The sequence below is a fragment of the Papio anubis genome, chromosome 10 (genome assembly GCF_008728515.1).
Source record: "Papio anubis isolate 15944 chromosome 10, Panubis1.0, whole genome shotgun sequence".
Taxonomy (NCBI): Eukaryota; Metazoa; Chordata; class Mammalia; order Primates; family Cercopithecidae; genus Papio; species Papio anubis.
The window spans coordinates 56181239-56196403 of NC_044985.1; the positions used below are offsets into that span (position 1 = coordinate 56181239).

The 15165-nt window shown below is 40.4% G+C and overlaps 1 protein-coding gene across 2 annotated transcripts in view; it reads left to right on the forward strand.

Annotated features, from left to right (window-relative positions):
• ITGA6 (integrin subunit alpha 6) overlaps positions 1–15165 on the forward strand; it is a 78256-nt gene that overhangs the window by 43055 nt on the left and 20036 nt on the right. For both annotated transcript variants that reach the window (XM_031651360.1, XM_031651361.1), the window contains exons 5-12: positions 511–642; positions 3570–3780; positions 4445–4638; positions 5111–5199; positions 5906–6024; positions 9492–9590; positions 9837–9898; positions 14917–15077. In XM_031651360.1, coding sequence (XP_031507220.1) covers positions 511–642; positions 3570–3780; positions 4445–4638; positions 5111–5199; positions 5906–6024; positions 9492–9590; positions 9837–9898; positions 14917–15077 — 1067 coding nt within the window. The remainder of the gene's footprint in view (positions 1–510; positions 643–3569; positions 3781–4444; positions 4639–5110; positions 5200–5905; positions 6025–9491; positions 9591–9836; positions 9899–14916; positions 15078–15165) is intronic.

Here is a 15165-nt window from a genome sequence, read left to right on the forward strand (position 1 = left end):
TTTAAAGTCATATAGTGATTTGGGCTTACTATATGAAATCTTATGTTTTAAATTACTAATTGTAAGAATATTTAGAAGATGAAATCTTGGTTAACGTGATTGAAGAAAAGATCAATATGTCTCACTTTTACACTGCTGAAAAAGGACAACTTGAGGCGGGATTACAGAGAACGTAAAATATATGTATCAAGTTCATGTCATTTAAAAATTTGTTCTCTGTAGGTTTTGTTAACTAAGCAAACCTTCCATTTTTCATCTAGTTTCATGGCATTATAAAGACAGTTCATGAAAATGCATGGGACATTTTTTAATGGCTCAAATTTCTTTCTCATAAAAATTTACGCAAACATACTTAACAACCATAAAAGTCATCTCTGTCCTTCCTTTTTTTCCTTCAAATTTTTTTTCCTGTAACTAGTGATAGCATGGGGGATGTTTATTAGGAACCATTTATTTTCTTTTGTTTCATCATCATTTTTTGTTGTTGTTTTTACCATTTCATTCCTTTAGGGATTGTTCGTGTAGAGCAAAAGAATAACACTTTTTTTGACATGAACATCTATGAAGATGGGCCTTATGAAGTTGGTGGAGAGACTGAGCATGATGAAAGTCTCGTTCCTGTTCCTGCTAACAGTTACTTAGGTAGGAGCAGGCACAGATGGCTGCCTTTGCCCACCTTCTCAGATACTTTGTGTGAAACTCCCTCACAGGGCCTACTGCCCCTGGACTTGTAGGCTGAGAAGAGGCCAGGTGGGGCCGGGACCTGTGGCCACTTTTGCTGCAACTTGATAAGCTTGGTGATCTAGAGGCGTTATTAACCTGACCAATGCCTGGGATCCTTTCTTTCTGACTGGGGCTCCCTCAAAGAGGGGAAGAAACCTATTATCACCTAAAATCGTCCATCCTTCTTCCTGCTTGGAAGTCTGTCTCTTGAGCTAATGGCGGCCTCCATAACCTGAAACAGTTTGTTCATGCAGCCATGAAAATGTGCATGGGTGTTCACAGTAAGCTGAGCTCTTTGTTCAGTGCCTCTTTCCAGAGATACTCTTAAGAACTGCATTTAATAAAGTTACTCTTAAGTGGCAAGTCAAGACCTCCAGGTCCTCCCTCTGTGATTGTGGTTCTCCGAGGATTGGCCCTGCTTCTGGATTGGGACCCCCATGTCACAGGGCCCCGCAGATGGATAAAAGCTTCCCAGTGGAGGTTGAGCAGGACTGCTAAAGCGGCTTTCAGGACACCCAGACTGTGTCTAAGGGCCAATTCCTTAACTCCTAAGGCTTGTTTGCATGACTAATGGGTGTCCTAAGTTATTCATGTGCATTATGGTAATTACACAAAGCCTTTTAAAAGCTTTAATTCTTGGTATGAGTTGACATAAAGAATAATTACTGTGGATTTCTTGGAAAAAATATAAAAAACTTCTAAATAGTAACCTGTTTTTTAAGAAAATGGAGAAAAGTACCCAGATGTTAGGGTATTACTGGAACAATGGAAGGTAAAAAATGAAAAAACAGGTATAGATATATGAATAATTTCAAACAATGTGCTAGTAAACACGCATTAAGAAGTTGTTCAGGCCCGGCCTGGTGGCTCACACTTGTAATCCCAACACTTTGGGAGCCCGAGGTGGGCAGATTACTTGAGGCCAGGAGTTCAAGACCAGCCTGGCCAATTCAGCAAAACCCCTTCTCTACTAAAAATACAAAAATATTAGCCAGGCATGGTGGTGCACATCTGTAGTCCCAGCTACTCAGGAGGCTGAGGTAGGAGAATCACTTGAACCTGCAAGGTTGAAGTTGCAGTAAGCTGTGATTGCACCGCTGCCCTCCAGTCTGGGCAACAGAGCAGGACCCTGCCTCAGAATGTTTTATTTAGGGATTACTTATGACAAAAATTAATTGTAATTACACTGGCCGAGAAACCAATACTTTGGTCTTTAAGATGGATGGCTGTGGATTTTATAAATGTACTTGCTGTCAGAACATACGAAAATATGAAGCATTTTTTCTGAAATACATTTGCCACTTATAGAATGGATTTCCTCAAAAGTGAATGCCTGAGAAAGATATCAAACTCATATTGTTACATTTGGCTTGTCCGTGCTGTGTGTGAATCTGTCACTTCAAAAGATCGGAGGGTTTGGGGGAATAAAATGATCCGCTTGAGGTTTTGGAAGCTGGCAATGAGAGCAGCTTGACGGATGCAGTGGTGGCCTCCTCATCCAGCGAGAACAGCAGTGGCTGTCCTGCCTCTTACCAAGCATAATTACTTTTTCTTCAATTTCTTCCGTCCCGTGCATGCGTACAGGCTTGCTGTTTTTGACCAGCGTTTCCTATACAGATCCTGATCAGTTTGTTTATAAAACACGGCCTCCCCGGGAGCAGCCTGACACATTCCCTGATGTGATGATGAATAGCTACCTAGGTTTGTGACCTCTGCGATGACAAATTGTCTTGGTTGTGGTCATTAACATTTTTTTTTTGATCCATACGGAGCATAAATCTTTTTATGTCCTATTTTGTTTCCATTGAAGCACACACAAAAAGCATGCCATGGTTGGGGCTCTGTGGCCAGATGGCTGGATTCCATATTGCCCTCTCTAATCTGGTGGCTCATGTTTTTTAATTCACTTCACAATTTGAGAACTGTAACAGTAGTGGTGAAGTTTTTCATAAGTAAAACCCAATAAAGAGGGTGAGCTTATATTATTCTGCATCTGCTTCACCTTTCTATATAAACATTTACTTAATTTGAACGGTTTTGATATGGGCACTTCTATTTGCTTTTCACCAGATCTCTTATTTTTGTAATCTGACATCCTACCTGATGCTTTATAATGGGAGTGTCCTAATGTTTTCTGCCCTCTGAACAAGTATATAACTGATACCAATGACAACTTCCTCACCTCTGTTGTTTATACTAGGTTCTCAAATACCATGTATCATCAGTCATTGTTTTGTCTGCATGTTTGTGTCTGAGAACTAAGTTGGTCCAAAACAATGAAATGCTATCTATGGTGGTGATAGCGTTTGTTTTTGTCTGATTACCAAAGAGATTGATGCCTCTTACCAAGCTTAATTACTTTTTCTTCAATTTTATTTTATTCCTGTAAAAATACTGGCCATTAAATTATAGCAGAACCCTATAATATGCAGTCAATTATGCTTCAAGTCAGGTTGTATTCTCTGTGTAAATGATGTAACATAACCAAATTATTCCTAGACAATTCAGTATCTAGCTTGATCTCCTTTTACCATAGTTCTAATATTAAAATCAGGTGCAAATTGATTCTTAAGATGTATGAATACTTCAAAATTCAAGTTATACATAGGTTTTTTCATTGAAAGTCTTAATATCCATAGAAAGCAGTAAATCTGCTAGCCCCAGGACTTTGTCCTTGGGTCAAATCTGAACTCTGTCACTCATATTACAAATGTGATAGCTGGTGGGAAGGTCAGGAGGAGAGAGGGGTGGGAAGCCAGAGGAAGAGGTAATGATGGAGTTACCCATGTCATAGGCCTAAAATATATGGATTGATGTGAGGGGCTGTATATATTTTGTTTTTCTAGGTTTTTCTTTGGACTCAGGGAAAGGTATTGTTTCTAAAGATGAGATCACTTTTGTATCTGGTGCTCCCAGAGCCAATCACAGTGGAGCCGTGGTTTTGCTAAGGAGAGATATGAAGTCTGCACATCTCCTCCCTGAGCACATATTCGATGGAGAAGGTCTGGCCTCTTCATTTGGCTATGATGTGGCGGTGGTGGACCTCAACAAGGATGGGTGAGAATACCTCAGGTTATTTTATGCTGCAAATCATTGCTGCTTTGACTAGCTTCTGTAGGCCTTGAGAAGAGCCGTCCTTTCAGGTTGATTGATATAAAGAATATTTTTACTGCCACATTTTTACCAACCCATCTTTATCATTTGTATGATGGCAGCAGACAGACATTCATCTCCTTCCCCCAGGGTATAGGATTATATTTTTGATTTTCAGTTTTACTTACATGTTGGGATTATGGGTCCATGAGAATTAAAATTTGAAAAAAATGAACTCAGAAAACACTTGCATGATTCTGTTCTGTGGCTTCATATGGGGCTGATGGAGCATCAGCTCCTGTTGAAAATAGGGATTGGTGATAAAGTCAAAAACAGATCCATGGCTGTTGGTGCCAGTTGGGGTGGGGTAGAATAGTGAGGTCTTAATGGGAGTCCTGCTGCACTGTGGTTCTAACTTGAGGAACTTGCTTTGCGTTCTTACCGTTAGTATTTTTCTTGGGGCATTTTTTACAGGCTACCTTGGTTTTTAAAAAATGCTATAATTGAGTCATAAATTCTGGAGTTGAGGGCCTTTCTATTATATCTCTCTGTAACCTTAGTACCTAGACTGGTGTTGCTGGTATGTTAGCTGTTGGTTCATGACTCTTTCCCCTCATTATGTTTTTAGGTGGCAAGATATAGTTATTGGAGCCCCACAGTATTTTGATAGAGATGGAGAAGTTGGAGGTGCAGTGTATGTCTACATGAACCAGCAAGGCAGATGGAATAATGTGAAGCCAATTCGTCTTAATGGAACCAAAGATTCTATGTTTGGCATTGCAGTAAAAAATATTGGAGATATTAATCAAGATGGCTACCCAGGTAGATAATAGATTATGAAATGGCTGTGATTTATAGATAGATTATTTGATTGTTTAAATAATAGCACTGCTGGGCACAGTGGCTCATGCCTATAATTCCAGAACTTTGGGAGGCCGAGGTGGGTGGATCACCTGAGGTCATGAGTTTGAGACCAGCCTGACCAACATGGGGAAACTAAAAATACAAATTAGCTGAGTGTGGTGGCACATGCCTGTAATACCAGCTACTCCCAGCTTTGGGAAGCTGAGGCAGGAGAATCGCTTGAACCTGGGGGACAGAGGTTGCGGTGAGCCAAGATTGCTCCATCGCACTCCAACCTGGGCAACAGGAGTGAAACTCCATCTCAAAAAAAAAAAAAAAAAAAAAAGCCAAACGAATAAATAATAGTGCTTATGTCATCTTACTTTAAAATATTGTACTGGAGTGTTTCTAAAGTGTTTCTTAAAATGTTAAAATGTCATGTTGTCAACAGATATTGCAGTTGGAGCTCCGTATGATGACACGGGAAAGGTTTTTATCTATCATGGATCTGCAAATGGAATAAATACCAAACCTACACAGGTAACCACATAACCTGGATTTCTACAGCTACAGTCTCAACTTTTTGCCCTGTAATAAAATATTTAGGTTTAAGTGACTTTTCACACAAATTTTATTTACAAATCCACAATAGTATAGATTTTTAAAAAATGTATTACTAGAAGATACCTTCAGAAAATATAAATGCAATTACTTGCTTGTTCTAATTGTAAAATTTCTTAGATATCTAAGTTAGGAATCAAAGTAATCCAAAGCAAAAGAATGTTATTCTACCCTGACGGCATAAAGAGAGGAGATGTGATATATTCTCTTTAGTAGCGTAGTAAATAGAGATGAAACTGGGCAAACAAAATAGATTACTGTAACTACATGGAGGACGTAGATACAAAAAATTAAAAATTTCTTTTGAGAAAAATAAGACTTGTAGGGAGGGTAGGGAGATTTGGTTTGAAATGGCCTGACTGACTTAATACAATAAACAAGCTCATCAGAAATGGGGTCTTTTATGCTCTGAGAGACTGTGTAAATCAGATGACTTTTATGAAATTAAATGTATGAAGTGTTAGGTCATGTAGATATTTATGACTTGTACATAATTTCATATAATTTACTTATAAGTGAACTCTCAAATTCCAGTTCAAAATAAACTTGTGTGTCTTTTTCAAAGCATAGTTAAGAAGCTCATGTTGCAAGCATAATGTCCATTTGGATGACCTCTGTATTTCAGGTTCTCAAGGGTAAATCACCTTATTTTGGATATTCAATTGCTGGAAACATGGACCTTGATAGAAATTCCTACCCTGATGTTGCTGTTGGTTCCCTCTCAGATTCAGTAACTATTTTCAGGTCTGTTATCTATGATTTTAGTGTTAAGCATGTTCTATAATCAGGTTACACTAAAATGTTGACCTTTTGGGTTGAAATTTGTCATACTTACACTTCAAAGGTTTATATGAATTGCAAAGCTATTTCTTTGTCTTTTGAAGGTAGTAAACAATGTAATAAAAACCTGTTTTCTAAAATCTTTTAAAGTATTTGAGGAAAACATAGATCCAATTTTGATGAAAAAACAAAACACATATAAAACATGACAGTACAAAGAATATACAGAAGGAAACCCCCTATAATTCACCATGCATTATTAAACTCCAAGATCTTGATTTCTATTTTTATTTTCTGTGATTGTACCATGTATATTTAACAAAATTAAGATCATAATTGTGCATAATTTTGTAACCTGCTTTTGTCTCTTTAGGATACGTAGTGGACTTTTTCTATGTCACTGAGTACTTTTCCAAAATGAAGTTAACAATTGTCTATGAGGCATCTTCTGACTGGTTCAGAGCTTATTTAACCAACTGCTGGGCTCTCACTGGATGGTTACATTGCTTCACAATTTTTTTTTTGCCCCCATGATATAAAAAGCTGTGGAAAACATTCTTACTTTTGTTTATATCCTTGATTATTTCCTTATTATAAATTCCTGGATGTGAAATTGATATATGTGCTTCAAGACTTTTGATTCGGTTTCACCAAGATGACCTCCTGAAAGGGTGTGACATTTCCCATCAGTGGTGTTTGAGTCTCCCTTTAACCAGTGCTTTCATCACTGCTGGAAATCACCATTAAAAATTGGAGGGGTTTTTTTTGTTTGTTTTTTAATTTTCAAAAAGTAGCAGGTTGTTCTTCTTATTTTTTTTAAGTTAATAGGCTGGGCACGGTGGCTCATGCCTGTATTCCCAGCACTTTGGGAGGCTGAGGCAGGCGGATCCACAAGGTCAGGAGATCGAGACCATCCTGGCTAACATGGTGAAACCCCGTCTCTACTAAAAATACAAAAAATTGGGCACGGTGGTGGGCACCTGTAGTCCCAGCTACTCGGGAGGCTGAGGCAGGAGAATGGTGTGAACCTGGGAGGTGGAGCTTGCAGTGAGCCGAGATCGCACCACTGCACTCCAACCTAGATAACAGAGCGAGACTCCGTCTCAACAACAACAACAAAAGTTAATAATATAGAATTATAGAAAGTACAGTACATTATTCCCATCCTCCACAAAACTTTTGAGCATCTCTCTACTTTTAGAGTATCATCAAAAGGCTACACTGTAACTTCTGCTGTCTAATCTGGTTTTTATTTAATCTTGGGATATCTCTTCCTTGTCAATACAAAAGATGACCTAACTTTAGTCAGTTAAATGTTTGCCTCTGTCTATGTGTAATTGATATTTTAATATCCTTACTTTCGTGTCCTCATAAGTAGGTTGACTCTCAACCCTGTACACTTGTTCCCTCTTTACTTGCAGATAGTATGAAAGTAAAATTCAACAACCCTTTGATAAGAATAGCATTAACCTCCCCTTATTTTACAAATGAGGAAACTGAGGCCCAGGACTTGCTTGAGCTTTTAAGTCTGGAGCCTGAGAGACAGAATGTAGCACCTAAATCTTCCCGACTTGAATCCTGGGCATTTTTTCTACTAAATCGTACTAACACTTTAGGGTAGTGTAAATAAACACCAATTTTAAACATGAGGCAGCCAAGCCAATAAGACTTATTTTCTATGTTAAAAGACATAGTTTTCATAATTCATGTATACTGTGCCCTCAAAATTGTGTGTTGTATGTTTAAAAAACAAATTAAAATATGTCCTAGGCAGAAATGTCTGTTAAAATATTTTCTTTTGAAATTTATGCCACCCTAAAGCATTAATACTATGACATGTAAAATACTATATCTGTGGCAACTGATTTTAAAATACTTGTGAATTTTTGCCTTTTAAATATGCTCTCAAACCGTAAGAATGTATCTAGTTAGTATCTTAGCACCTAGCAGCTGTCTAAATGTAAAATAAAAACGAGTGATAAACAATAAAGGAAAATAGAAAAACAGGGAATGTGGGCAGTATTTGACCCTTTATTGGCCCCCACCTTCACAATGAATGGACTTGTGCTCTCTCTAGCCTACCAACAGATTGATTCCAGAAGTTTGAGCTAGTTGTTTGGGATTTGGAATGCATTTTCTTATAGAAACACTGTTCTCCAGAATGGCTGGGTTTACCACAAGCCCACCAGAGTCAGCCTAACTGAATCCACGTGGTAATGAAACCCCAGGCCCATTCTGAGTTCTGGTGGCGAGCAATGGAGGTGGGCCTCCCCACCCACTAATACCCCTCAACCCACTGCATACCTGCATTTCTTGTGCCTGTGGCAGCAGTTGGGCCATAGACCCCTGGAGACCCCTGTGGCTGCTGGGAGCAGGGCAGCCAAAACATACGAAAAGGTATTTTCAGACGTGAACCGTAGTAGGGCGTGGAATTGGATCCCAGCTTCTCAAGTGTTTGCGGGGCTGCAGTAGGCAGCACAGAGGTGGGAAGAGGTTTAAAAGTTCAAGTTTTTGCTTGCAGAGATACCATGTGGGTAGAAAAGTTGTCAATCCTGGCAATAGGAAGGCAAAGACTGAAGGTTGTGGGTGGGAGACTCCGAGGGAGGCTGAAGAGAAGGGCAAGTGTTTGTACGATGGAGACGCTCAAGTTCAGGACTGCCTGTATTAATTCACGTTTTGTAGACACGCTGATCATGAGCATCTCAGGTATTAGGTGTATATTGGTGTAATTCTTCCAGAGGGTATGTTGGCAAGACTACTCGTAATTAAAAATGCACATATTCTTTGACTCTGAAATTCTGCTGCTGGGAATTTGTCCCACAGATAAACTCAAGTGTGTGCATAGATGATGTTTGTGAAAGCAGAAAGCTCAACAACATGAATGTCTACCAATTAGGTACTGGTTAAATAATGTTAAACTGATACGGTGTAACGCCATCAGGTGTGAAAAACAATGAACTAGATCTATGTGTATATATAGGACAAGACCTCTGAAATGAATGAGAAAAAGCCACATACAGAACAATGGCAATTAAGTTCCCATTTAGTTGAAATTATACATATATTTTAGTATTTAATTTTAGATAATTTTAACAGAAACTGACATGTGTCTGGAAGAACATACAAGGCTACTTGGGTGTTTGGGTAGGAATGGAGACAAAGTATTTAAAACTCTGAAACTCCTACATGTTGCACATGTACTCATAAGTGTGTATGTTTTTAAACAAATATTGTATAATGAGGCTGTGCATTATATATATTTATATCTATTAACAGTTATTTTCTTCAGCAATGGGGGAAAGCGTCACGTGTATTTTTTTCCTGTGTCTTTAAGCTGTGCTGGGCAGCTAAGGATGCCATCTAGTATGTGAATTAGTCTCACATTCAAGGTAACAAGAGGCTGAGCTTGTTTTTCACTCCTTTGGTTTCAGATCCCGGCCTGTGATTAATATTCAGAAAACCATCACAGTAACTCCTAATAGAATTGACCTCCGCCAGAAAACAGCGTGTGGGGCGCCTAGCGGGATATGGTGAGTGTCTCTCTGTCTTGGTGGGATCCCCCTCCGTTTCCCACCTCCACTTCATGATGACTCTGTTGTCCTGAGGAGCCCCAGGGAAGATGTCGGGAGAGCTGGGCAAAGGGAAGAGGGTCTGTCAAGTGTTTCTATAACATGTTGATCATCAGTGGGCAGTGGGGGGATTGGAGAGCTAGGGAACATGTTGGGTTTTTTCCACTGCAATAATGGATCTTTTAATATGTGTTTGATTTTATTCAGCCTCCAGGTTAAAGCCTGTTTTGAATATACTGCTAAACCCGCTGGTTATAATCCTTCAATATGTAAGTACCTAGTACCTTTAAAATATGTGTATTTTCTGTCTGCCAGGTTGAAAGTTCTGCATAAATCACAGAAAAATAAAACTGTAGTGGCCAACATGGATCTGTCAATTATTGTGTAAAGAATTAAGTGTATATTTTGTCTCCCTTGTAATCAGGAGGGCACAGCACAGTGAGGGAGGAAAAAACTCCACTTGGTCGCCGCTTGAGTTTTCCAGAGCAGATGGTTTAGGACAGAATGGCTTGGAAAAGTACTTATTTGCCACCACAACCATTTCCTCCGTTTCTGTCTTTGAAAAGCAGTGTGGAAAATTGATTTTGTGGTTGTGAGGTGGTGGGTGGTGGCTGGTGGTTGTGAAAGGGCAACGGCATGAGCCAGAGCACGGCACAGGCTCGCTGCCAGGCTGCCTTCTGTTCCCCACGCCTCTCCCTCCCAGAACACCCGCCCTGTGTCTCAAGAGCAGGCCCCTGGGGAATTTGCAGGCCAGCCCTGAGAGGTCAGAGGCCTGGTCTCAGCTTTGATGCTGACTGGCCCTACAGCACAGGGCAAGTCCCTTAACATTTGAGTTTGTTTTCTCATCCGTTCAGAACAATACCTAATAGTCATTAGGGCATACAGTTGTGCTGGAGATGAACTGAGAAGACATGAAAAGCAGTTTGTCATTTATTAGATACTGTTCTGCTTCCTTTCTTTGTAATTCAAAATAAGATTTTTAAAATTAATTTTTGTGGATACATAGTAGGTGTACATATTTATGGGGCAAGACAGGATTTTTGACAAGAATTTTGACACCGTTAATGATGCTCTTTAACAATAGTGGCCGTAGTAAGCTCTCCTCTGGCATGTTTTAATAGCAGCCACACTTCTTCAGCTGTGAGTCACCTGACCCCTGGCTCCAGAGTCAAGGCCAGGGGCATAGGAATTCCAAGAAAATCTTTTCTCCAAAGAGGAAAGTGAAAAGTATGAGGAAATTCTCATCCCAGGTCTGGCCATGCTCCTGGCAGTTTGGGATACTGGTGTACTGTATCTGCCACCAAGGGACACTTTGTGAAGACCAAGGTCATTCTGTCCTTTGATATGGTTGTTAGCCTTTACGATACTATGAGGTAATGAGTCCTCTGAAGTGTTCTTTCTGTTATCTAAAGTAGTACTGTTTTCTTTCTTTAAAAAGGTGTCTCTTATAATATTCCAGAATGTAATGTAATTAAAATAACCTTAAAGTTGTTGCTTGAAACAGGAAAAAAATAGCCACATAAGGACTAGGGTTTGCGATGGTGAATCCTCTCACACGTCACAGCTCTGTTCTTAGCTGTACTCTAATTCTTCTTTAATTTTATATGAAGTTTTATGTAACACTAATGAATGTATCTACTAAGGCAACAGAATGAAGATACTGACCTGTGATAAAGTTCAATGAATTAAGAAAAGGAACAGTTTAAATAAATGTACTATCTTTAATTTTTTTTTAAGTCCCCGTTCACCCGATTCTTACTGTCATAAGCTCACTTAGCCTTCATCTTTCCAGATTTCCAGCTGTCTGCAGGTGGTTTCTCCGCCTCCCCGTCTGTGGGGTCGTCTCCTGCTGTGTGGTCTCTCCACGGGACCTGCAGACCTTGCACGAAGCATTCTTAGAGTGGACGGATTATGACTTTGTGCACAGGGGGAGCTGTGGCCTTTTTGCTTTGCTTTTTGACGCAGCCGGCATTTTGTCGAGTGTAGAAAGCAATTCTTTGTGTGACTTTTAATGACAAGAAAATGTGTTCCGTGACTCTTCAGGATCTATCATCCTTTCAGTATCATTTGTGTTATTTTTACCCAAATGCCATACCTTATACTACCCCACTTGGATAACAAGCCCTTTGCCAGTGTTTGAAATGAATTAGAGAGACCAGAAGAAAACAGTGATTCTTTGACTAGGCAGCCAGAGAAAAAGGGGAAACATTTTTATTCTATTCTGATGGCCATTTTTTCAAACCACTCTCAGTTTGACTGTAGATATGAAATCTCATTAGAGCACTCCTTGTCTTCCCCCAAATTAATGACCTGTATAAAATACAGACTTTCTTCTAGCTGTAGCGCAGCACTTGATGCCATGTGTATTACTTTTACGTTATGTAGCTACTCCATTAACCAAGTGTTTATGGATGGCCTATTATGGGTGAAACTTTCCTTTGAAGACATTCAAAGAACATTTGCTTTCATTGCTTTTACGTCAACAGTAAATTCTAAATGAACTAAGACAGAACTTCTACAAAGCTACATAAGTTAATACATCTAAAATCTTCTCCCAGTATCCAAGAATGTGAGCTTATTGTTTGACCAGGCTGCTTTAACTCAGCAGTCCTCAGATGCGGTGTTCCATACATATAGATATCTATAATTGAGCCGTAATGAGTGTTCTACTTGGCTTGCCCCTCAAGGGGTCAGCAAAGGTGGCCTGCAAAGATTTTAAGATGATGTGGACTGTCTGGAGGGTTAGGGAAGGTTAGAGTGAATTTGGCAGATAAGCGGTTTTCCTGCACCCACACCTCCCATACTTTTGCTGTGAGGGGCACTCAGCGTGTGAGCCTTTATCTGGTTCATTGTGAAGCTAGCAGGTCACTTACAAATGGATGATGTCAAGGCTGCAGAGGGCCTAAAAAGGGGGAGCATTCCATTTGGCAGCTGTGACATTTAAGAATTCTCCAGATGGGCCGGGCGCGGTGGCTCAAGCCTGTAATCCCCAGCACTTTGGGAGGCCGAGACGGGCGGATCACGAGGTCAGGAGATCGAGACCATCCTGGCTAACACGGTGAAACCCCGTCTCTACTAAAAAATACAAAAAAAACTAGCCGGGCGAAGTGGCGGGCGCCTGTGGTCCCAGCTACTCGGGAGGCTGAGGCAGGAGAATGGCGTGAACCCGGGAGGCAGAGCTTGCAGTGAGCTGAGATCCGGCCACCGCACTCCAGCCTGGGCGACAGAGCCAGACTCAGTCTCAAAAAAAAAAAAAAAAAAAAAAGAATTCTCCAGATGGACACAAAAATTACTATTGAAACTGTCAGTGTTTCTGAATTTTGGTCTGAATTGCTCACATTCAGCATAAGAATGTCACATCGTGTGTGTGTGCATGAGTGTGCAAGTGGGGAACCCGTTTCTTCCACTTCTGTTCATTTGTTCTGTATATGTCTATCAGGTGTTGTGCTAGTTGCTGGGGACTGTGGTGGGGAATAAGACTGATGGGGTCCTTGTCCTTGTCCTCAGCTTTGCCCCACTGTGGGAGAGAATCAGGAAATCACAGCGTAGTGGGTCTAGGTGTAGAGACTGGAGAGATGGAATACTCTAGGATCGCAAGGAGAGGCCAGGACAGGCTTCCTGGAGGAGATGAGGTCCAAGCTGAGATTTGAAGGGGAAGGGGGAGGGCTTAGCCAAGCAGGCCAACCCTGCTGGGGGGTGGAAGGGGAAAGAAGGGAAAGACAGCTGGCTGAGGGAAGGAGTGACTCCTGCAGTGGCCAAGAGGCAAGTGAGACCTGGGCATCTAAGACCCTGTGGAAAGCAATCACCTTTTGTGTTTGTGATAGAGACTTAGAAGCTGGTGCTGCCTCTGTCCGTCTCAGTATGACCCCAAGCCTCCCCAGAAAAGGTCTCTTCCAACTCTAAAGTGAATATTAGAATGTGAGTTACTAATTTTCTGTGTTTTCTATAGCAGATTTTTGTCCTGGAGGTTGCCTTCTCCAGCCCTCCACACACTTTGGTTTGCTTTCCCTTTTGATGGTTAGTGAGTGCTTAATGAATGTAAGTAATTTAAGTATTGGCCCATGAAAAACACAGTTAGCAGCCACATCTAATGAACCAACAAAGAATGTGTTCTGAAGTCAAAAAATGAGATTCTGATCGTCCACATCCTGGCTTCCCTACAGGTTCCATTAGTGTAGGTTATCAAGAACAGGCTGTGCCTTCTAGCCCAGTGCAGGGTAGGCAGTTTAGTTGTAGGAGCTATATTATGCTGACAGGCCCTCTATCCACTCAAAAATATATAATTTACCTCTTAATTCTTTTTTATCTTTATTATTATTATTATTATTATTATTATTATTTTGAGAAAGTTTCACTCTTGTTGCCCAGACCGGAGTGCAATGGCATGAATTTGGCTCACTGTAACCTCTGCCTCCTGGGTTCAAGCAATTCTCCTTCCTCAGCCTCCCGAGTAGCTGTATTACAGGCATGTGCCAACACGCCCAGCTAATTTTTGTATTTTTAGTAGAGACAGAGTTTCACCATGTTGGTCAGGCTGGTCTCAAACTTCTGATCTCGGGTGATCCACCCACCTTGGCCTCCCAGAGTGCTGGGATGACAGGTATAATTCACTGCGCCCGGCCTCTTTTATTTTTTAAGGTAAAGGTCTCATCCTACTGTTGAAAGACTTCTCCGTCTCTAAAATATATTATTCCTCTTTTTAGACAACTATCCTTTATCAGTGCTTCTTAAAACTTCAATATGTATAACAATCATCTGGTGATGCTGTTATTAATAACACAGATTCTGGTTCTGTAGGTGTAACTGGGCTTGAGGTTCTGCATCCTCACAGGCCCTCAGGAGATGCTGCTGTTCTAGAGAGACCTTTTCCAAATAGCAAAGGCACGAGGCCACTTGAATAAGCAGTGACTGTTTAAAGGGAGAAAATCAGTTTAGGTCCTCAGGGGGAGTGTTGAGTTTTTCTACTTATCGTTAGTATTCTGTGGGTTCATGAGCTTCAGCCAGAAACTGATTCTTAATAACTGCTGAAAGGTTTTAACTTATTCTTGAGCTCCCCCAGGTGGCACAATGAAAATTTAACTTTGAAACATTGTTAACAGCAAAAGGAAGGAAAAGACAGCTTGATTTGAACCATCACAGTTGTGTGAATGCATATTACCAGGAAATTTGAAGAGAAACAATGGCAATGTTTTCTATAAGAAATTAAAATCTTAAAAGGAGTTCAATATGCTTGTGGCTGGATTGTGCATGAATGCACTTACATTAATATGATTTTAATTTTATCTAGCAATTGTGGGCACACTCGAAGCTGAAAAAGAAAGAAGAAAATCTGGGCTATCCTCAAGAGTTCAGTTTCGAAACCAAGGTTCTGAGCCCAAATATACTCAAGAACTAACTCTGAAAAGGCAGAAACAGAAAGTGTGCATGGAGGAAACCCTCTGGCTACAGGTGAGGGCTGTGGACGGTCACATCTGTTTTATGAAGAGGACAGAAAAAGGTTATATGGTGATATACAGATTTCTGAAATTTATTCTAG